The 22808-nt window shown below is 35.3% G+C and overlaps 1 protein-coding gene across 10 annotated transcripts in view; it reads left to right on the top strand.

Moving 5' to 3' along the window:
* The window catches only part of NCOR1 (nuclear receptor corepressor 1), a 245674-nt gene that overhangs the window by 118216 nt on the left and 104650 nt on the right, over positions 1-22808 (top strand). For 4 of the 10 annotated variants that reach the window (XM_036278328.1, XM_036278326.1, XM_036278325.1 and 1 more), the window contains exons 8-16: positions 570-683; positions 5773-5829; positions 6867-6919; positions 9335-9401; positions 12099-12271; positions 13132-13222; positions 17654-17832; positions 18334-18388; positions 19278-19379. In XM_036278328.1, the coding sequence (XP_036134221.1) occupies positions 570-683; positions 5773-5829; positions 6867-6919; positions 9335-9401; positions 12099-12271; positions 13132-13222; positions 17654-17832; positions 18334-18388; positions 19278-19379 (891 nt within the window). Of the gene's footprint in view, positions 1-569; positions 684-5772; positions 5830-6866; positions 6920-7252; positions 7280-8850; positions 8968-9334; positions 9402-12098; positions 12272-13131; positions 13223-17653; positions 17833-18333; positions 18389-19277; positions 19380-22808 lie in introns of those variants that run through there. The other 6 variants (XM_036278324.1, XM_036278327.1, XM_036278323.1 and 3 more) reach the window with 3 other exon arrangements.

The following is a 22808-nucleotide window of genomic DNA, read 5'->3' as shown; positions in this document are numbered from 1 at the left end:
CTTATAAAGGGTCACCCTAAAGCTCAAACCCAGGCAGAATAATACAGATAGCTTTCTCCTTTGTAATTGCACACATTAGCAGTCCATATTCTTGTGGTGTTGCCAGTGCCTCTTGACTATAAAATACAAAATTTGGTGGGGGGTGGGGGAGGGGATGGTGCTTTACTGAGTTAAGAATTAACCCTTAGATACAGTTCTCCCATGCTCTCTCCCCACCAGATATGACTCTATAACATATAAAAGTGCTTTTTCAGTGCCACAAAAAATCATTGTGATAGAGGTTTATGGAATATCTTTATATGTTTAATTTCTCTTATTTTGTTTTATTTTTAAGATCCTTAAAATACAAAAGGATCTACCTAATGATGATTTATGTTGTTTAGTTATTAGTCCAAATAAACCTGATTGAATTTGTTACAGCCCCTGGGTCTATTGGACACTAATAGAGTAAATGATTACCCTATAGATTCACGACAGCATTGCTCAGTAGCATGTGATACTCTGGCGATTAATTACTGGTGGGGGTGACATGCAGCAGATGTCTGACTCTTCCTTTCTGGGTCTCTTAGCAACAGCTTGAAGAAGAAGCAGCTAAACCTCCTGAGCCAGAGAAGCCTGTGTCCCCTCCTCCTGTGGAACAGAAACACCGCAGTATTGTCCAAATTATTTATGATGAGAATCGGGTAAGCTCATGCCATTTCTGATGGCACAAGCCTTTAAAACCATTTGTGCCTTTTTTAAGTTATCACTGTGTTCTGTGTCAATGTTAGTTGTATTAAAACCTGGTTTCTGTTAGAATTGTTAATGTTCTTAAACTTTGATTAACTGAAGCTTAATGTTTTTTCCTTAAGATTGAATAAAAGTTTCCAGTTGTGTCTTAAATTATTTACTATTTTATTTACATGTTATATTGTATAAATATTATTTAATGAGAGTATAGTCTTATCAGTTGAGTCTTTCTCCAATTATATAAATACTGGCAAACAAGTTTGTACTAAATAATATAAAACAATCGTTCTATAGTTTTTCACTTTATAGGGATATTTGATGCCAAATACTAAAACCATTCTAGTAGAAATTGTTCATTGGATGTGTAAATGACTTCCACTATCAGCTTCACAATTAATAGCTGGGTTATGGTTTGAATCTTAATTATAAAGTGTGAGGCCATTAATCTTTATGTAGACTTTACCTTTTTGGGTTTATTAAAATAATTTTTTTATGCTCATAAGTAAAAGTGTCCTTGGATTTAGGAAAGCCAGGCCTCATGTCATGAATAAATAGTTTTGTCATGTCAAAGTTAGCTTTTGGCCAGAATCCAGCGCAGGAGCAAGCAGTTGAAAGGAAACTGGTTTCAACTTAATATAAACAAAAGTTTCCAGCGAAGCTGTTGTGGGCTTCCAGAAGTCCTCAGTCCACATGTGAATAACATACTTGAATGACTGTGGGAGAGAATAGGCTTGTTAGCTAAAGTTTGTCATAAGGTAGAAATTGGGGTTGTTGTTTCAATTTGCTTCTTTGTAGTGAGTGGAGCAGTACATTGTAAGGCAGTCTGTAGCTTTATAACAGCCCAGATCCTAAAGGAAATTGGCCTTAAGGAAAGCAGCTGTGAATTAGTCATTAAATAAAGGTTTATGGAATGATTTTCACTCATACACATGAATGTGTCTATATGGATAAGTGAAAGTCGACAGATATGTAATAAAGATCATTGGAAGTGTCATGGCAGGTAAATGGGAAATTAATATTATTTTCTTGACTGAGTTCAAAATTAATTCAGTTATTGGATGGACAGAGCCTTGTACATGAACATCTATCCAGTGAGAGTGAAGGGCAGTGGAATCGCCTCATGGCATGCCTGGAGGGGCAGTACCTTGTGGTCATGCAGGGATGTGGCCTGGGGTTGACTCATACTTCACTATTTAACGGCAGCCAGGAACATGGAGTTTTATGTGATATTTTCTGCTTTTTAAAAACGTACTCTGTAGAACAATAAAAATACCTTGGTGGGCTAATGGGCTCACAGCCAGTTTGTAACTTCAGGGATAAAGTAAAGAGGGATTACAGCTGATAACAGTGGGAAAGAGTCTTGCAAAATAAAACATTGAATTCTTCCTTAGTATGAGTTAATTTTCAAATAAATTTAATTCAATGATATTAATTTATTGCGTTTCTTAATTAACCTTGTCTCACAAATCTAATGAACAATTCCAACATTAGTGAATTCTGTGATTGCCTAATTAGGATGTTAGGATTGAAAGAGAATTTAATTTATGTTTAATTTTTGTGTATGTTTTCATTGATTGGTGTAGTAAATGTTTCTTGATGTCCATCAACAAAACTGAAAACTTGCAGACCTCTCTTTTCCATTTGATAATTTGCATATTATTTGTTGTTAGCTCTGCGAAGAATAGAACAACAACCAAACTTGACCTCTGTGTTAGTATTAGAATTGCAGTGATTATTTTCAAGTCACAGTACTGTAGGAGTCATCTTTTTAAAAACATTATTTTTGTATGCTCTGCTCCTTGTCATCTGCTGTCGTGCTTGTGCAGGCCGAGAGCTGCAGCCGAGAACTGTTCTGGAGGCAAGTGGTGTGAGCACAGCTGGCACAGGCTTGCTCATCACTGGCTTCTCACCCTGCAGCTTTTCGTAAGGTTGTCACTGCTTCTCGAGCTTTCTGTGATGAGTGACTTTAGCTGCTTTGACACTGTAGGCCAGCTTGTTCCTTGCTTGGCAGCAGTCTACACTGGTTGGGAATTAAGCTAGATGTAGCTTAAGAGATAGGGGCCATTATCTTATGTAAGGCGTCTTTCTTTTATTTAGAAAGTTAGTGGGAGGAAGAAAACACCCTAAAAGTAACTGTTAATTTAAAAATTGGCTTTCTGAGAGAAAAATTGCCTTGCATCATATTTAAACTTCAGATTAAGATTTATTTAGTCTCTAAACAGACTGTTCTCCTGGACTATTTTTAGTACTTCAACTTGGGTTCCAAAAATATTTATAAATGCTCTAATTTCAGAATTATCATACATATAGAAAAGGGGGTGGGTAGGTGGGTTGGGTATGGACTAGTTTTCAAAATGATCTTGTTTATATTTTGATTGAATGATGTGCAAGTTAGTGTCACACCAGAAGAAAGAAAAGGATTGACAGTAGAGACTATACTTAGTGTCAACAACCTCTAGTCACCTAGGCCAGTGTCCTAGGAATTATCTGTTTCGCTCTCTTTGCCACTTAGACTTAGCTAGTCAGTGAAGAACATCAGTCCTACCTCCTAAATATAGCTCTGATCAATTGCTCCTCTCTCCCTTTTTTGGCAGTAGCTTAATTTGAGCCCTCATCTCTCACATAGATAGTGAGTTTCCTTCCCTTAGTCATTTTTTCTTTCTAATCCATCCTTCATATTTGAGTTCCATGACATAATTCTCCACATAAAACCTTTCGATAATATCCTGCTTTCTACAGAATAGCCCAAACTTTTTTTTTAAATCCTCACCCAACGATATTTTTCCATTAACCTTCAGATAGAGTGGGAAGGAGAGAGAAAGAGAGAGAAACATCAATGCGAGAGAGACACATCGATTGTTTGCCTTCTGAATGACCCAGACGAGGGCCGGGAAATGAACCGCAGCCAAGGTACATGCCCTTGACCCGAATTGAACCCATGACTCTTTGGTCCGTGGGCGGACACTCTAACTGCTGAGCCATACCGTCCAGGGCTAGCCCAAACATTTTATTACACTGCCTGGCCCTTGGCCTGATACTCCTTTCGTAGTGACATCCTGACCAGAACAGGTTTTGAATGTTTCCTTGAAGTTGTTAGTATCTTTACCCCATGATGTTGCTGCTGCCTTCAGGTGTTCCTGTGTCTTGTCTCTTTTGTCGGTCTCTCTTCTATCCATTGCACTTGTACATCAAGACTTCAGCTTAAGTATCATTTTCTCTGCAAAACCTTTTAAGACCCCTTCTCTTCCTACTCCAAGAAGGGCAATCTTATTCATTGTTTTCTTATGGTCTAGCAAGTGTCCAGAACATACTCAGCATATGTTTGAAGAATTAATTACTTCAGTCTATACTTAGAATAAAAATTATAAGATGGAAATGTGAAGGTTTTAAATTAATTTTTTCCTGCCAAACTATTGAGCAGTTAAGCCAACATGAAGTCAGATGTTTAGTAAAATTTTGCAAAACTTAAATCTTGGAGTCTACAAACATCTTAAATACAAGCCTTTAAAATTAGCCCTGAGAAGGTAAGTGCCTTCACATAATAGGATACTGCTAAGTATTGGCCATAAGATAATTTTGCTCCCTCGTCTTCCAGTATTATTTATGTACAATTCCACTTGGCCTGCCTGTTCTTGGTGCAGACTCTAATGTAAAAACTAAAATTTAAAAACTGGTGAGTGTTGCGTTTAGAGAGAGTAATTTGCTGGTGCTAGATATTTCCAAATTCGCTATCTGTAATGATATTTGTATGTTATTTATATGCCTAAAGCTAATAAATTTGAATTTTGTTATAATTATATTTTGGCTTCTTAACATTAATAGTTGCCAGAGAATATTTTGATTGTCATAACTTGGCAGAGTAGGTAGAGGCCCGGAATACTGTCAAATACTCTACAATGCATAGTACAGCCCCCACAAGGAAATATCTGGCCCAAAATATTAATAATACCAAAGTTAACAAATCCTGCCTTAAAAACCATCTATAGAAATAGGATTTGCTATGCAAATTTACTGGGTATATTTATAGTTTTGTATTTGACATTTTTGATATGTTTATTTCTCATCTTAATTACCTTTTAAGTTTCTTGGAGTTTTGGAAAGTTCATTACACTATTTTGTGCTTCATAAGCTGCTTAAACATATTTTTTTACATAATATATACTAAATAAATATTTGACTGATTATGATTGATAAATGAGATGAAAAGGGGAATATTTATTTGAAGGGAATATCTATCTTTATACTTGGGAAATACTGATTGATAACCATTTCCATTTGTATGTCACATCAGAGCCCTGGAGAGGTTCCTAGACAAATGCAGTAAGGTGTGGGTGTGCAGCAGGCAATGAGCCATTGTTACTGATGAGACTCTGCTGGGAGCAAGAGGAGATTTGAGAACCACTGAGACATTTGCTAGTCATATAATTCCACTTTAAAATATTCAGTATTTAATTTTGTTACATTTCATTTGTCTTTTAAAGGATGATTTCTGTTAGATAGCATTTTACTTTTGAAAATAGCATATAAATATATATATAATTCAACATTTATTTACTACTGAAAACACTTGAGTATTCAGACTAGTTGTTTCCTCGATTTATTTATCGGGTTATTACTAAAGTTTTCTTATAACTAGAAAGTAAGCTGATTATAAGCTGTTCCTCAGAGAGATCAATTTGGCTTACTGTAGTACAGATCAACAACTTTGTGGTGTTTTGATTATTTAAATTTAAATAAAGGCATTATGAGTTGAAGTATTTAGAATGTTTAAGGGATTTCTTTCTAATTGTGCATCTCTGTTTCCTCTCCCTAGAATTAATATATGTTTGCTTTTAAGAATTTACCAATTCTTAAAGTAATGCTTTAAATGCAAATGTTAAGCTTTGATTGAATTTGGTGAGGAAATTATGAAAATAGAAATAGTATTTTGGAAATAAAGAAAAGTTTATAGATTGGTCTTTTGGTAAATATTATTAGAATGGTAGTTATTTCACACTTAGGTAATATACTTTTTAGTTATATAATATAATAATGTCTTTGTAGAAAAAAGCAGAAGAAGCTCATAAAATATTTGAAGGTCTTGGCCCAAAAGTTGAACTGGTAAGTAAGACGTTTCTTTTTTTTGTTTGTTTGTTTGAAGTACTTTTTTTTGTATGAGTTTTTCTTGGAAGTAAGATGGAATACACTCTACTTATTTTGGAGTGAGAGGAATGTAGCTGGGCAGTAAGTTTGTGATAAAGTTTATTACCTTTTTTAAAATTATTTTTTAATCCCCGCCCAAGGATATTTTTCTATTTGTCTTCAGATAGAGTGGGAGGGAGAGAGAGCGAAACATCCACATGTGAGTGACACATCGACTGGTCACCTCCCGCACAAACCCAACCAGGACCAGGGATGAACCGCAACTGAGGTACACGCCCTTGACTGGAATCGAATCCGAGACTCATTGGTCCATGGGCTGATGCTCTAACCTCTGAGCCAGATCAGCCAACGCTATGATAAAGCTTAAAATTATGATGTATGACCAGAAGGTTGTGGGTTTAATTCCTGGTCAGGCAGGGCACATGTCTAGGTTGTGAGATCAGTCCCTATTGGGGCACATCCAGGAGATAACTGGTCAATGTTTCTCTCATGTCGACGTTTCTGTCTCCCTCTTTTACCCTTCCTCTCTCTCTAAAATCAATAAAAACATATCCTCGAGTGAGGATTAAAATAATAATAATAATAATAATAATAATAATAATAGTGCATGAACTTGGTTACCTTTGAAAATAAGCATTATCCTGAGCAGCCATTTAATCACTTCACATAGAAGGAGGAAGAAGTAAGAAGAGAAATAGAAAGCTCTTTGAATTATTCTGTTAGGACGATGGTGGTGCTTAATCTTTCATTGCCTTTAAAATTAAAAATCTCTGAATGAATATTTATTATGGGATACAGTGGATTTATAAACTTTTCTAGGAGTGGCATTACTAGAGTTATTCAGGGAACCCAAAAGTCTGGAGGTTTTAGTAGAGCACATACTGTGTAGACCCATTAGGACTTTATCTAGCCTTTCAGTAAAACATAAATTGTTTCTTTGTCTCTGTAGACATGTGTACAACATTTTATATATAAATATTTGATTTATTTTGTAGCCACTCTATAACCAGCCATCTGATACCAAGGTGTACCATGAGAACATCAAAACGTAAGTATTTATCATCTCTGGAGTTCTTCAGTTAAAGACCATATATTCTATAAAGAGATTGTTTTTATGTTATCTGCTGACATATTATTATAATACAGTGTTGGTATGCTTTAGATTTGTTTAACTTGCTGTCATTTTACTATATGTTATCTTCCTCTGGCTTCTTGGGGGTTGGGGTAACAGCTTTGAGTTTCCGAGGCCAAAAAATGAAATAAATTATTGCATAAAACTAGCTGGTTTTATAATCTGCTAGTAAAAAAGGTGGATACTTAACATTGAAATGGCTTACCTTGAGGCTTGAATTTTTTGCCTCCTGTTTTGTCTTTTTTTCAGTGGAGTACCTGCAAGGCGCATGATGAAGTAAGATAATGAAGCTTTTTCATTTAAGACTAGTGATGACACCGTCCCCCACCAAGCCACATCTGCCATTGCAAAGTAGAAGTGCCACGGATCATTTTATCATTATTCAAAATCCTATTCTAGGGAAATCCCTTCCATGACTCTTGCTAATGACGGTATTTGTAGACCCTTCTGCCATTTAATGTCCTGGTGCCTTGGAAGCGCTCAGTTACCTCACCTGGGTGAGGAGACTGCTCCAAAGTGTAGTTTGCTTAGCCTTGCTCATCCTAGATACCAGGCCTTTATGGATGCAGATTTTGGAATAAGAAAATAAGTAAAAAAGAAAACCTAATTTCTTGATCTGATTGAAGTAAGAGAGAAGCTAGATAGATAATCTTTTTGAAAAAAATTATCATACTTTAAGAGAATTTTAGGTGAATTTTCTTGTTTGTAACAAAAATGTGATATTTCTACTTTATATGTTTTAGTAAGTATGAGAAATTATAATTACTGTACAGTTACTAATGAGCACATTGCTATATATACACATATATATCTTTTTTTTTCTTTTTAAAAAATTTCTTACTGAGAATATGTGCAATAGTTGACTACTTTGCAGAACTGGTGGCAGATATAATGTGCATGGTAGTATGCATGAAAAAATTGAAATTTGAATAATTTTAACTTCTGTTAAGAAAGTGGTTCATAATAAACGTCATTTACTTAGAATTTTTCTGTGAGATGCTATTGTGGTCTTGACAACCCTCAGGTTAGGCAAAAGTCTTAAAATATACCTTGTTTTGGAGTTGTTTAGCTGTTTTAACATTTTTAAAAAGAATATTGGATAAAATATGGTTGGCTACTTTTAATTATCTCCCCCCCCCACAAAGCTTCAGTTATGTTTGTGTTCTGTGTCTCCCCCCCCCCCCCCCCCACCACCACCACCAATATTAGCTGGAGAGCAGCTCTGTCTGATTTATTTCATGTTATCGACAATATTTAGCACACTGTCCTGAGCTGGGTACTGACTAGCTGACTTCTTCATTTAAATTTTTAGGAAACATTTTAAATTTTATTTATTGATTGTCATTTGCTTTTGAGTAGCACATAATTACAATTAGAGCAAACTGAATATGTGGTAATGCTTCTACTGTACATGTAAAATTCCTTGTGAAATATCATTTACTCAGCTGCATGCACCCATTTGAATCATTCAGTAGCTATTCTTTTATCATTGCCATTTGCTTTGTATGAAATAGCAAATGTACATTTTGATAATTCTTTTAATCTCTTGGCTACTTTCCCATATAGCCAGCTCCTGATTGTCCATGCTTATTTCAGTGGAGCCAGTGTCACTGTTAGTCCTGAGTGGCAGATAATCCAAAAAATTACTTCTACTTGCCTTGGCCTTGTATTTATATTTGAATAATCAGCTTGAAATCCTTTCTGGAAGTAGGTGGGGTATAAATATTTCTATTTGAACCTGCATGTCATTGTTTTTGAAGGTCACAATGCTTCAAATTTAAAAAGTGAAACTTAAGATGTAAGAGAAGTTTTCCTGTCTTGTCACATTGCCCTCCATTACTTCTTAGAGTGGATTGTGTCATTTCTGTGGCTGAAGAAAATCTTCTGTTTAAAGCAGAAGTCCCTTCTCTCTGTTGTATACATTCTCATGGAAGGGAGGTCAGCACCAATCCTGAGGCAGGGAGGTAACTGAACAGCTTTTCCTTCTCTTCTGCCTCCCTCCTTCAGAGTGTACAAAGATGTTTATATCGCCAGGAATCATAAGAAGAATTGTGTAATTATAATTTGAAAATAATATTTACCTTTATAATTGGATGTAATCATTGAAAATAAACTATGTAAAGTCTTGTAGTAAAATGGGAGGAATTTTAGTCAGTTCTAATTATTGCCAAAGTCTTATTTTGCAGGGTGAAAAATTAAGATTAATTTTATTACATCATATGTTCTTAAGTGATCTTTGCTTGTTTTTCAGTGTCTGTGAAAAATAAAAGTGAATGCATTATTAAATTGTGCTTTTTCTTAATGTCATACAACCATATTTTTCTTTTCTAGAAACCAGGTGATGAGGAAAAAACTCATTTTATTTTTTAAAAGAAGAAATCATGCAAGAAAACAAAGGGTGAGGTCCTATCCTTGTTAACTGAAATTTGTACAGCTTTTCCATTCATGCCCATGTAGGCATTCACTTTCCCATTATTATTGAGAATAGTTCTTGATTATATTTGAGAGAAGGTTGCTGATTTTGAAAGTAAAAATAGATGTGACTTAAATATAAATCTAATTCTAGCAACATTTTGAAATCATAATTCATGTTTAATATCATTATCAAGTTAATTTCTTTGGTCGTCTATGTATAAAATTTTCATCTAGCCAAATAAAGAAAATGGTGAGTAGTTAAAAAATATGTGGGTAAGTTATAGTTATGCTGATTACATATTACTGTTCTCTCATTAGAAACTGGGTCAGCTAATAAAGGTCTGCCTTTTCAAATTTAGATAGTTTTTTATATTTAATATATGACTTGCAGTGCAAAAGTTTTGTGAGTACAGTCTTCATGGAAATTAAGTTACAGAAAATATATATGCCAGTATTCCTATTTTCAAAACATGTCAGTATCGATTTTAGACAAATTGTTGGTTCATTTAAATTCAATTGTTTAGTAAATAAATGATTTTCTTTAATTTACATGAGGAGTGAATTTTGTACCTTATATTTAATGACCTGAAAGTTAATGAATTGTAACACTCAAGAGTCAGCAACTCTTATTTGGAGTATAACTTACATGTTCTTATTAGTCCTTTGGTCCTGAATTTTTGTGTGTGCCAAGAACATACAAATATTGAATAAGAAATTAGCTAGACTATTTTTTTCTATTCAGTATTTTTGTTGTAATTCTGGCACTTGCTGAATTTGCTACCTGGTGATGGAAACACAGCACAGTTTTTTTTGAACTTCAATAGAGTAATTATAAAGTTTATATGTTCACTGATAAGTTTAATATTCTTTGGCTGCTTACTCTGTCCCATGTATCATTCTATAGAGATGAGCAAGATAGCCATATAGGTTTAGCCAGGGTTTAACTGGAGATAGATAAGTCAGCAGGCAATTTCTGTACTGTGATCATTCTGTAGTGAAGGTCTTTCAGATAGATGATTGTGAGCACATAAGAGGGACAGCTAACGCAGGTATGAATTCTGAAGGGAAATTTCACAGGAAAACTAGTACTCCGGAAACTTGAACAAGCAGAGGGAGCATCTTAAATGAAGATCTAAGAAGTAGAGGGAGTGTGGCAGGTTTAGAGATGGTTGGGGCTTAGACTGAGCTGGGAATGGTAAGAAGTGAGGCTGCTGGGGAAAGCCAGGGCCAAGTCCTACACAGCCCTGGAGGTCACCTAGAAGACTTTGAATTAGATCTTGAGGGTATCTTTTGAGTATTTGAATTGAGGGAATGAAACATTTAGGTTTGTATTTTAAGAATTTGCATTTGGCTACACTATTAAGGAATGTGCCAGGTGGGTAATCAAAATACCAGGTGCTGTGTTGGGGGCAGGGGACCACTTTGTAAAATATATGATTGTCTAACTACTATGCTGTATACCTAAAAATAGTACAAAATAATATTGAATGTAAATTATAATTGAATAAAATTTTAAAAAGTGCATGGGAGACATTAGGAGGCCCTTTAATCTCTGTGAGGACTGATGTTAGTCTGTACTGAGGACGTAGCAGTACAGATGGAGTAAAGGGCAAGGATTAAAAAGGACATATAAGAGTGGAAAAGAAGGATTAGAAAGTTGGTTGGGGGGTGGGGTATGATGTGTGACGAAGATAATTGTCTCTAATGCCACTTTTTGAGATGGCCAGTGTTAACAGTTTTTCATGAGTCCTTCCACACTTTTTTGTATCCATGTGTCATCAGACACATAACAGTTCTGTACAGAGGGTTCTATCTTTTCTTTCATATTTATAAAATGAGATCATATATTACTCAGTTTTTCTGATAGTATTCTTGATTTCATGTCATTTGCTGGATTTTTTTTTTATCATGAAGTACAACCAATTTTCCAGACTGTCAAAAATGTTTACTGTATAGTATTATTTATTATAACAAAAATTGCAAGTAACCAAAACCTCCAGCAATGGAGGAATGATTAAAGTGTTTTCTCTGATACATTGGAAGGATAACAACAAAATGTTAAATATAGTTGCCTTTGGGTAATTGGGATTGCAAACTATATGTTTTTGTTTTTATTATTTTATTATTATTATTATTTGTTAATCCTCACCCGAGGATATTTTTCCATTTATGTTCATATTGGGGGGGGGGGGAGAGAATGTGAGAGAGACACATCAATTGGCTGCCTCCTGCATCACCCTGACCAGGGCTGGGGACGAACTGCAACCAAGGTATGTGCCCTTGACTGGAATCGAACCTGATGCTCTAACTGCTGAGCCAAACCTGCCAGGGTTATATGTTTTTGTTTTTACATCGACAGTAAAGACAGTGTTATCAGAAAAATCATAAAAGTAACTGGTCAGTTACCGACTGAGCTTATCAGTTCATTGATTAATTTGTATAGTCTTCCTGTTAACTAAAAAAATCCCACCAAAATATGCTCTATATGTTGGATCTCATAGGCAATGGAGCTCCCTTTCTCTCTCCTCTTTTGGATAGAGGACAGCTTTTCATTCACAGTTGAGTCATAGGCCAAACAGACTTCTGACTTAGCCTTAAGAAGTAACGTGTACTTTAAAGTATTAGATTTGTCAGAATCACAGTTTTGTTTAATTATTAATTTGCTACGGGTATTTAATAGGAACAAAAAATCTGCCAACGTTATGATCAACTCATGGAGGCATGGGAGAAAAAAGTGGACAGAATAGAAAATAATCCTCGGAGGAAAGCTAAAGAAAGCAAAACAAGGGAGTACTATGAAAAGCAGTTTCCAGAAATTCGAAAACAAAGAGAACAGCAAGAAAGATTTCAACGGTAAGTAGTTTGGTGTTTAATGGCTGTGCTATTTTCTTTGAATCACACTTTTGATCTTTTATAATATTTATTGTTACCTAACTGATCATCAAGAAAGTTTATAAAGAACTTTTGTTCTGAATATGTCTTAGTGAATTTAATATTAATTTTCTATATTAATTATGTTGAATCTAAATTTAAGTGGCTATTTTGAAATTAATTCTTCAGTTCTTGAAAATACCTGTTTCATTGGAAATGACAGTTAATATGAAGAGACTTGACTGTCTTGTAGTCCTTCATACTTACTAACACAATCAAACAGTATTAAATTGGTTGCTAATTATAAGATTATTTGATGTTGGTAACATAGTTTCTGATTTGTTTTTATTTTTAAAGAACAATTATTTTGCAAAAGTAAAACCATTAGTGTTCTTCTCTCCACTGTCTCATGTAAGCATGTAAGACCTTTTAATCATGATTAAGTTTTTGTGAGGGATGATGGTTGTGTTTTTTTTCTTTTTAGAAATGTTTGATGTATTTTTCTTAGCGTACTATTCTAGACTGTAGAAGGCAGGCAAAAGACTGGTATTTGAATTGGAAATGGCACCAATAACTGGTTTTCCAGAAGTTACCCATAAATAGCTCTACCATTTGAAGTTGGACATGTAACCTTTAAATCTTAATTTCAGCATTAAAATTATTACTAATTTTATGGATTACTCAAGCAAATTACTTAAAAGTAATTTAGGTTTCTTCTCTGACTTCTGATTGGTTCAAAAAAATCTTACTCAGAAAAGTAATCTGTATAAAAGTAATTTAATTTATATGTCTTCTTTATAAAAGGCCTTTAAATATATTTATAATTTATTTTTCGTATTTAGAGTTGGGCAGAGGGGAGCTGGTCTTTCAGCCACTATTGCTAGAAGTGAACATGAGATTTCTGAGATTATTGATGGGCTCTCTGAGCAGGAGGTAAGAAAATTGATTGATTTAATTTAAGTTAATTCATTATTCAGGAAGTTTAGCCTCATACCTTAGAAATCAAGTCATTTGTATATAAGTGAGGGAACATTTACAGAGTTTGGATTGTTGCAAAGACTGTGGTCAACCTTTGGAGGTTTTAAAGAATGCAGTCACATGATCATATTGGCATTGTACAAATGTGGCTTTGGCAGCAGGAAGGTGGGGAAAGAGATGAGCAGGCTGTTATAAAAATAAGGACCTGAGCCCTGGCTGGTTTGGCTCAGCGGTTAGAGCATCGGCCCACAGACCGGAGAGTCCCGGGTTCGGTTCCTGCTAAGGGCATGTACCTCGGTTGCAGTTTGTCCCCGGCCCCGGTTGGGGTCGTGGGTGGCAGCCCCTCGATGTGTCTCTTTCACATTGATGTTTCTCTCTCTCTCTTCCTCCATCTCTCCTTCCCGCTCTATCTGAGATAAATGCAAAAATGTCCTCGGGTGAGGATAAAAAAGTAAATAAATAAGGACCTGAGTCAGGGCAGTAGTGATAGGTATTGATAGGAGGGGACTGATAGAGATTAATAGAAGGTAGAATGGACAGGACAAGATTGATCGATTAAGTGTGGGGGTGAGAAAAGACAAATGCAAAGTGACTACCTGATTTCTAGGTTAGAGAACTGAGTGAGCTGGTGGTGCCATTTTATAAAACAGCAAAAGAGTATGTATCTTCCAGATGTGTGTATTCACTTGTTGAGGTCTCCAAAGGATGCTTGCTCTCTACACAGGTGAGCCTGAAAGAGAGATGGGATGTGATATTAGTAAAGCAATGCTGAATAAGAATAAATTTCAATCAAGAACACTGAGTCTTTGTAGCTATGTTCAAACTATCTCTTAAGGTTGTTTCAGAGCCATCTACCTATTGAGTCTTGCTATTTTTTATTTTATAATATGGCTTTTTGAAACCTCATTTCTAAATTGTGATGGTCTTGCTTACTTAAACATTGAAATCCCTTAAGTAATGATCAAAGGCAATTATTACATTGCTGTATATTTCATAATTTTTGACAATAATTCCTGCAATGATGACTAAACCTGTGTTAAATTTCTTAGCATACTTTTTGACTAATTCTATATAAGCATCTAAAACTAGCATTACTTGAGGTGATTTCAAACTGATGCCTGTCTCAAACAGTATTTCTGTGTTCAAACTAATGGAGGTACCTTCTAAAATTGTAGACTTTGTAAGGACTTGTAAGGTAAAATCTACTTGTCTGGGGAAAAGTTTTAGGGAAAAATCTACCCTTGTATTGGGTCAATACTTGTAATTTTGGTAAACTACAAGATTTTTCATGGAAGTTTGTGCTTATAAATTTAAATTAAGCCCTGGGGAAAGAAATTATATAAATGTAAAAAAGTTTTAGTTAAATTTCTAAGGATAATAGTCTTAGATTTTTTTTTTAATCTTCACCTGAGGACATTTTTGCATTTATCTTCAGATAGAGCAGGAGGGAGAGAGGGGAGAAGAGAGAGAGAGAGAGAGAGAAAGAAACATTGATGTGAGAGAGACACATCGAGGGGCTGCCACCCACATGACCCCAACGAGGCCAAGGACAAACTGCAACCGAGGCACATGCCCTTAGTGGGAACCAAACCCAGGACTCTCTGGTCTGAAGGCCAATGCTCCAACCACTGAGCCAAACCGGCCAGGGCAATAGTCTTAAATTTTTAATGGAAAGATTATAAAAGATTAGCAAAAACTATTTAATACTTAAGTGAACATAGTTATTTTTAAAGTCGATGATCTTAAGATTTTGGTGCCTATTTTCTTTTCCTGTTTATTCTCTAAAATGATGTTAAGATTTGTTCTCTAATATGGTGTTAAGACTTAAAAATGAGACTAAACATAATTAAAGTGCTTCATAAGGTCATTACATCAATGAACTTGACATAGCTTTGTGTCCTTTGGGTCTAAAATTCCATTATCTGAAATATCAGCTTTGTTTAAGTAAAGAACTCATCTCAAATTGTAGTAGTGAATTATAAAAAATAATAATATGTATATACTCTTGAATTCATTGAATATTTATTAGATATGAGTAATTACTATATGTTAGATGTTACAGTATATATTGCTATTGGATTGGAAGAATCAACATAGTTAAGATGGCCATATTACCTAAAACAATATACATATTTAATGCAATTCCCTTCAAAATTCTAATGTCATTTTTTAAAGAAATTAAACCCAAAAAATCATCAGATTTGTATAGAACCCCAAAAGACCCCAAAGAGCCAAAGGAATCCTGAGGAAAAAAAATGAAGAGAGAGGTATCACACTACCTGACTTCAAATTATACTACAGAGCTATGATAAAACATCATGTAAATTATTGGTAGAAAAACAGAAACACAGACCACTGGAACAGAATTGAGAGCCCAGAAGTAAAACCGCATGTAATATGGGCAAGTAATTTTTTTTTTTTTTTATCCTCACCCGAGGACATTTTTCCATTTTTTGTACAGATACAGTGGGAGGGAGAGAGAGGAAGAGAGAGAGAGAGAGAAACATCGATGTGAAAGGGACATATCGAGTGGCTGCCACCCGCACGACCAACCAGGGCCGGGGACAAACTGCAACTGAAGTACATGCCCTTAGCGGGAACCGAACCCGGGTCTCTCCGGACCGCAGGCCGACTCTCTAACCGCTGAGCCAAACTGGCCAGGGCTGGGCAAGTAATTTTTGACAAAGGAGCCAAAATAAAGTCTCTTCAATAAATGGTGCTGGGAAAATTGGAAAGTCATGTGCAAAAAGAATGAAACTAGATTACAGTTTGTCCCCATGTCAAAAATTAATTCAGAATGGATCAAAGACCTAAATATAAGATCTGAAACAAGCTCAGCCAGTGTGGTTCAGTGGCTGGGCATCGACCCATGTACCAAGAGGTCACCAGTTTGATTCCCAGTCAGGGCACATGTCCAGGTTATGGGCCAAATCCCCAGTGGGGGGCATGCAGGAGGCAGCCAGTCAGTGTTCTCTTTCATTGATGTTTCTATCTCTCTCACTCTCTCTCTCTCTCTAAAAATCAATAAAAAGAAACAAAATGTTTTAAAAAATCTGAAACAATAAATTACATAGAAGAAAACATAGGTACTAAACTTATGGACCTTGGTCATAGAGAACATTTTATGACTTTGACCCCAAAGGCAAGGGAAGTAAAGGCAAAAATAAATGAATGGGACTATATCAAACTAAAAAGCTTCTGCACAGCTAGAGAAACCGACAGCAAAATAAAAAGGCAACTGACAGAATGGGAGGTGATATTTGCAAACAACGCTCTGACAAGGGGTTAGTATGCAAAATATATAAAGAACTTAAAATACAACTCAACACCAAACAAATAATCCAATAATCCAATAGCCAGAGGACCTGAACAGATACCTCTCCCAAGAGGATATACAAACGGCCAACAGATACATGAAAATATGTTCAACTTCACTGTTAGGGACATGTAAATCAAAACACCTCTTAGAATGGCTTTATCAACAAGACTGTTGATAACAGGTGTTGGAAAGGTTGTGGAGAAAAAGGAACCCTCATTCACTGCTGGTGGTGGGAATGTAAACTGGTACAGCCACTATGGAAAACAGTATGGCAGTTCCTCACAAAATTAAGAATAGAGTTACCATATGACTCAGCAGTCCCTCTCCTGGATACCTGTCTGAAAAACTCGAAAACAGTTGTTTGCAAAGATATATGCACTTCTATGTTCATTACAGCATTCACAGTAGCCAACACGTAGAAACAACCAAAGTGTCTTGCAATAGAGGATTGGCTAAAGAAGATGTAGTACATATATGTTATGGAATACTACTTAGCTATAAGAAAAGATGAAATGCTATCATTGCATCAACATGGATGGACCTTGAGAATATTATGCTAAACAAAATAAGTCACTCAGAAGATCTAAGAACAATATGACTTGACTCATGTGGAATATAAAACTGAAACTCATAGATAACAGACAACAGTGTGGGGGTTACCATAGGGAAGGGGGTAACCATATATGGTGATGGAAGATGATTTGACTTTGGGTGGTGGAGTCACAGTGCAATATGCAGATCATGTATCATAAAAACCTATATGATCCTATTAACCAGTGTCACCCCAATACATTCTTTAAAAATCTACTTAAACAGCTTTTCTCACATTGTAATAGATTATTTTTAAAAATGTATACTCTCTGAGTCTATAATTCATTGAATGAATATTATATATATGAGTGATTATATATATTAGGTGTTGCATGCACTACTATTTTAATTGAATTATGTACATATGTGGGTTTTTTGTTTTTTTGTTGTTTTTTAGTATAAAGACGGTTGGTCTATGGCCCTCCTTAAATTTTATTTTATATAAACTGCATTTCTGTCTTTCTTTCTTTTTGCAGAATAATGAGAAACAAATGCGGCAGCTCTCTGTGATTCCACCTATGATGTTTGATGCAGAACAAAGACGGGTCAAGTTCATTAATATGAATGGGCTTATGGAGGACCCCATGAAGGTTTATAAAGATAGGCAGTTTATGAATGTTTGGACTGACCATGAGAAGGAGATCTTTAAGGACAAGTAATTTAAATTTTACGTTATTATCCTATAGAAGCTTATATAAGTTAGTATAAAAACTTGGCCCCATTTTGGCATTTGAAAGGATACTCCTGAAAATAGAGGATATAGATTTGACATGATCTTCCCATAAGCTTATAGGTGGAAATATAGGTAACAGATAAAAACGAGTGATAAAGTCATGTTAGGAATGGTACCCAAACTTGGGTGGTGTCTGAATCAACTGGGGATGCTTTTTAAAAGTACAGATTTCTGTGTTCTGCTGTAGACCAATCCAGTCACTTCCTGGTGGATGGTGCCCAGAAATCTCTGCCCTTTAAAAGATCCCAGTGCTTTTACAGTTGTTCCTTAGGTTGGCAGCTAGAAACCACTGGGAATTAGTACATAATATTTCTATTCTTAAGGTGCCCCCTTCACTCTTGCTCTTTCTGAGTTGTTAAATTGTGTGTGTGTGTGTGTGTGTGTGTGTGTGTGTGTGTGTGTGTGTTTTATTGTTTTATGCAGGTTTATCCAGCATCCAAAAAACTTTGGACTAATTGCATCCTATTTGGAAAGAAAGGTAAGAAATGGTTGGCATTGGGAATGTTTGTAGGTTTGTGATGGTTGCTACTTTGAAATTTTATGCTCCTGTCCTGGCAGGTGTGGCTCAGGTGCTTGAGTGTTGTCCCATGGACTGAGAGGTCCTGGTTCGATTCCCAGTCGGGGCATATGCCCAGGTTGCAAGCTCAGTCCCCAGTAGGGGGCATGCAGGAGGCAGCCGATTGATGGTTCTCTCTTATTGATGTTTCTCTCTCTCTAAAAATCAATAAAAACATTTTTAAAAAATGTATGCTCTAATACCCAAAAGTAGTTAACAAGAACTGAGTTTTGCAAAAGGCTTGCTATAGAAAATAATTTCATATGACTAGTACAGTGATATTTACAATAATGTGATCACAAATCCTAAGCACAGAGCACACACTAATAATATTCATGGTTAATGAAAAATGACCTGATATTGTATTTTTCTAAAAACACATAGATTATAATGCTTTTTGAACCTCATTAAGTTTCTAATTAAAATACTAGTGTCCTGCTTTTCTCAGAATTATTTTCACAGTGGGTTGAAAGTAGTATTTTTGGGTAAAATATTTAAAGCTACATTTTAAATGTTTACATATATGTAGTAAAGAATGGGAGTTTAGTTACTGGTTAATAAGAAAGTGTTTGAATGTTCGTGATAGTTCCTGGTATTTTTTACATAATTTAGATTGACCATTAAACTAGTAGACATAATGTGTATATTTTTGGAGTCTAGCTATGCTTTAAAATGAAAGTCATGTGTGTTTGTCCTCAAATTTATACTTTGAGAATACCAGAGATTTTCCTGGAAAGTGTCACTTGATTTTTAAAAAATTTTATTTCATTGTATTCTGAAAAACATGTTTTTTGTTTTGTTTTTTACTTAGAGTGTTCCTGATTGTGTTTTATATTACTACTTAACCAAGAAAAATGAGAATTATAAAGCCCTAGTTAGAAGGAATTATGGAAAACGCAGAGGAAGAAATCAGGTGTGTTTCACCATTGTATGGAAGATGTTTCAGGGTTGGTGTAAATATGAAGACGAAATTGTTTTAACAAAAGCTTTGTACTTAATAACGTGTACTTTAGGGATTGGTGTTTCTATTAAATTAATTAGGATACTATGACCATGTCATGATTGTTTTGAAGGTAAGATATATAATGTATTATATTTTTAATTTTGAATGTATTTTAAGTTTCTAGTATGAGAAACTTATAAATTAATGAGAACCATTTTTTACTTCCATGTCATCTAAATCATACATGTCAATGTTAACAATAATGATGTGATTAAATGTGAGACTCTTAACACCTTATTACTATATCATCTTTATCAGTTCTTTTGTTTGAGGACTGGACAGGTAGGTACAGGAGAGAAATACAGCATGGTAATCAGAGTAAAGGAAATACATGGGGCCTGATTTTGTTTCATATTAACTTAATTTGGGGAGTTTAAATAGTTTAAGTCTTAAAAAGCACTTGACCTAAAAAGATAGCTTTTAATACAATGTAGTATATGTTTTCACAGTTGCAACTCAGTTGTTCCTTCCAAAATAACTCCTCAGCAGCTGTTACAGCTCATGTATGCTTTACCAGTGAGGCTGCTGGGATAATGCCATCACCCGTAACCCTCTACTCCCAGATACAAGTCGCAACGTGGAATTGTATGTGTCAACTTGGGCAGCTGCTGGCTATTTAACTAGCATTCCTAAATTTCTTATAGATTCTGTACACAGCTACCCTTTCTTCCTTTGATCTGTTTGGTCTCAAGATACAGGTTATTTGACACTATTTTTTCATTATTTATAGTCATAATGTTTTTGTGGTTTTTGGGTCATTGTTTCTTACACTACCACCTCATAAGATGTAATTACATCATCTTCTAAAACAGTATTTCTTGGTCAAAAAAAGTATAGGGAGTGTTTCTCGAGTCAGCTGTGTAAAATGCTGCTAGAGGTTGAGTCAGCTGAGGTGACCTTGACATGCATTTTCAGTGGATTGATGAAGGAGCCAGAAATAAGAATATAGTAAACTGAAGGGGATATAGAATGTGTGGAAATGGCAATAGTGTAGGTGTAGTCTTGTTTGTAAGATTTGCTTATAAAAGAAAATAGAATGGGCTGTAGAGCTGGTAGGGATCAGAAAGGAGGCAAAGAGTGTACTTGTACATCGATGGGACTGATAGGGTAGAGACAGAAACAGATGACTGGAGAGCTCTGTGAAGATTTATGAACTGAGGGGCAGCAAATTGAATGTTGATACAGGAGGAAATACTGTTCCACTAAAGAAGCCGAGGCTTTTCCCCACAGACAAAAGTGGAGCCCGTCTATATTTTAAACAAGTTTAAGCTAAAAATAGCTTTATTTCTAATTACAAACTAGTATATGTAACTTTAATTTTATATTTAGAAATTGTATATGTTACTGTTTAATTTTATTAATCTCTGATAATGTAAAGGGATTATTTGGTATTTATTATACCTTACCTTTGTTGAATTGGTAGTCTCTTGTGAAGATAAAGGAGAAAGCTCTGGTGACAGGGAATGTCTATGTTAACTCAGAAACATTTGTCTTCTAAATTTATTTGGGGTACCACTTCACTCTTCTGTGGCACACTTGCCCTTGTTAGGTTTCAGCCATATTAGTGTTGTCTGCACATTCTTGTTTCATGTGATAGCACCCTTAGCATATCCCTGAGTGCATTTGTAGAACTGAAATTTTCTAGAATCCTCATCTTGACTTACTAACCCATAGGATGCTTGCCCCCAAGTAGGTTCAGTTTTGGTTTGGTTGGGCTTTCCAATGGTCTAGTCTTGGCCACAGTCACTTTTAGGTTACCTTGAAGATTTTCCCTCTAGTTTTTTGTTGTTGTTTTTTTCCGGTTTGTTTCACTGGGAATTTGTGTAAGGACGGGGTTAAATAATGGACTTACACCATCATCTCAGCCCAAAATAATTTTATCTCTGTTTCTTAATTGCTTGTGTACTTCATTTCATTTGTGTCAAAATAGATGGACAGTTTTTCAGAAATTAGATGGTATTAGTTTAATATAGAACTGAATGACATTAGAACTGATACCAAATGAGAAGAGAATCTATTGGACTTTTGCCATAAGGTACCTTGAATATTATTTACTCTGAAAGTGAGTTTTAATCTTAGAATCATAAGGAAATTAGGTAAACATATTTTTGTTAAAATTCTGTTCAGAGATCATTGTTGGTAAAAGTTTTGACTCTTCTCTGCAAATGCTATTAGATACTACCCAACTCAGTTTTATAGTTCAAGTTATAGCATCCCACAATGAGAATGAGTGTGGTTTATTATAAATTTTAGTTCAAGTTGTGAATACATATCAGTGATTGGAAACCAAAAGCCTACTCTTTCATGCTATTATTTGAGATCTAGAATTATAAATAATAATATGCCAAGTAGTAATTTGATTCTGTGTGTAACATTTTGTTAGAAGTAAGACTTTCTCCTTACCTCCCAGCATAAACACTTCATTTAATAAGTCTGTCATTGTGTGGGTAGAATTATTATGGTACCTGCTAGTAACCTACAGTAAAACAAGTCATTGTTTAGGAACCACGTTCTTCATTTCCAAATGCTTGAATACTTTTTGCAAGAATTTATATTCTTCCTTTATACTGACACCATATTCTCTTTTATGCCAGCGTTTGCTTTTTGGGGGGGCCTTATTTGCCTATATTATTTTTACTTAAAAATTTAAAAACTTTTTCAATTATGTCCTGGCCAATTTGGCTCAGCAGTTAGAGTGTCAGTCCACGGACCAAAGAGTCATGGGTTCGATTCCAGTCAAGGGAACGTACCTCATTTGCAGTTCGATTCCTGGCCCTGGTCGGGGTCATGTGGGAGGCAGCTGGTCCATGTGTCACTCTCACATCGGTGTTTCTCTCTTTCTCTCTCTCTCTCCCCTGCTCCCTCGCACTCTATCTGAAGATAAATAGAAAAATATCCTTGGGTGAGAATTTAAAAAACAAATTTTTTTAATTGCAGTAGGTATTCAATATTATATTAGTTTCAGTTGTACATCATAATGGTTAGACATTTATATCACTTACAAAATGATCTTCCTGGTAAGTCTGTTATGTACCTGGCACCATACATAGTTATTACAGTATCATTGACTATATTCCCTATGCTATACTTTACATCCCTGTGACTATTTTGTTAGTCTATTTGAATTTCTTAATACCTTCACCTTTTTCTTTTTTTTTATTTTTATCGTCACCCGAGGACATTTTTCCATTTTTTGTTCAGATAGAGTGGGAGGGAGAGAGAGAAAGAGAGAGAGAGAGAAACATCGACGTGAAGGGACACATCGAGTGGCTGCCACCCGCACGACCAACCAGGGCCGGGGACAAACTGCAACCGAGGTACGTGCCCTTAGTGGGAACC

This window comes from Molossus molossus, unplaced genomic scaffold, assembly GCF_014108415.1.
Source record: "Molossus molossus isolate mMolMol1 unplaced genomic scaffold, mMolMol1.p scaffold_m16_p_27, whole genome shotgun sequence".
Taxonomy (NCBI): Eukaryota; Metazoa; Chordata; class Mammalia; order Chiroptera; family Molossidae; genus Molossus; species Molossus molossus.
Note: the sequence above shows the minus strand (reverse complement) of the source record. Positions and strands in the feature narration are given on the sequence as shown.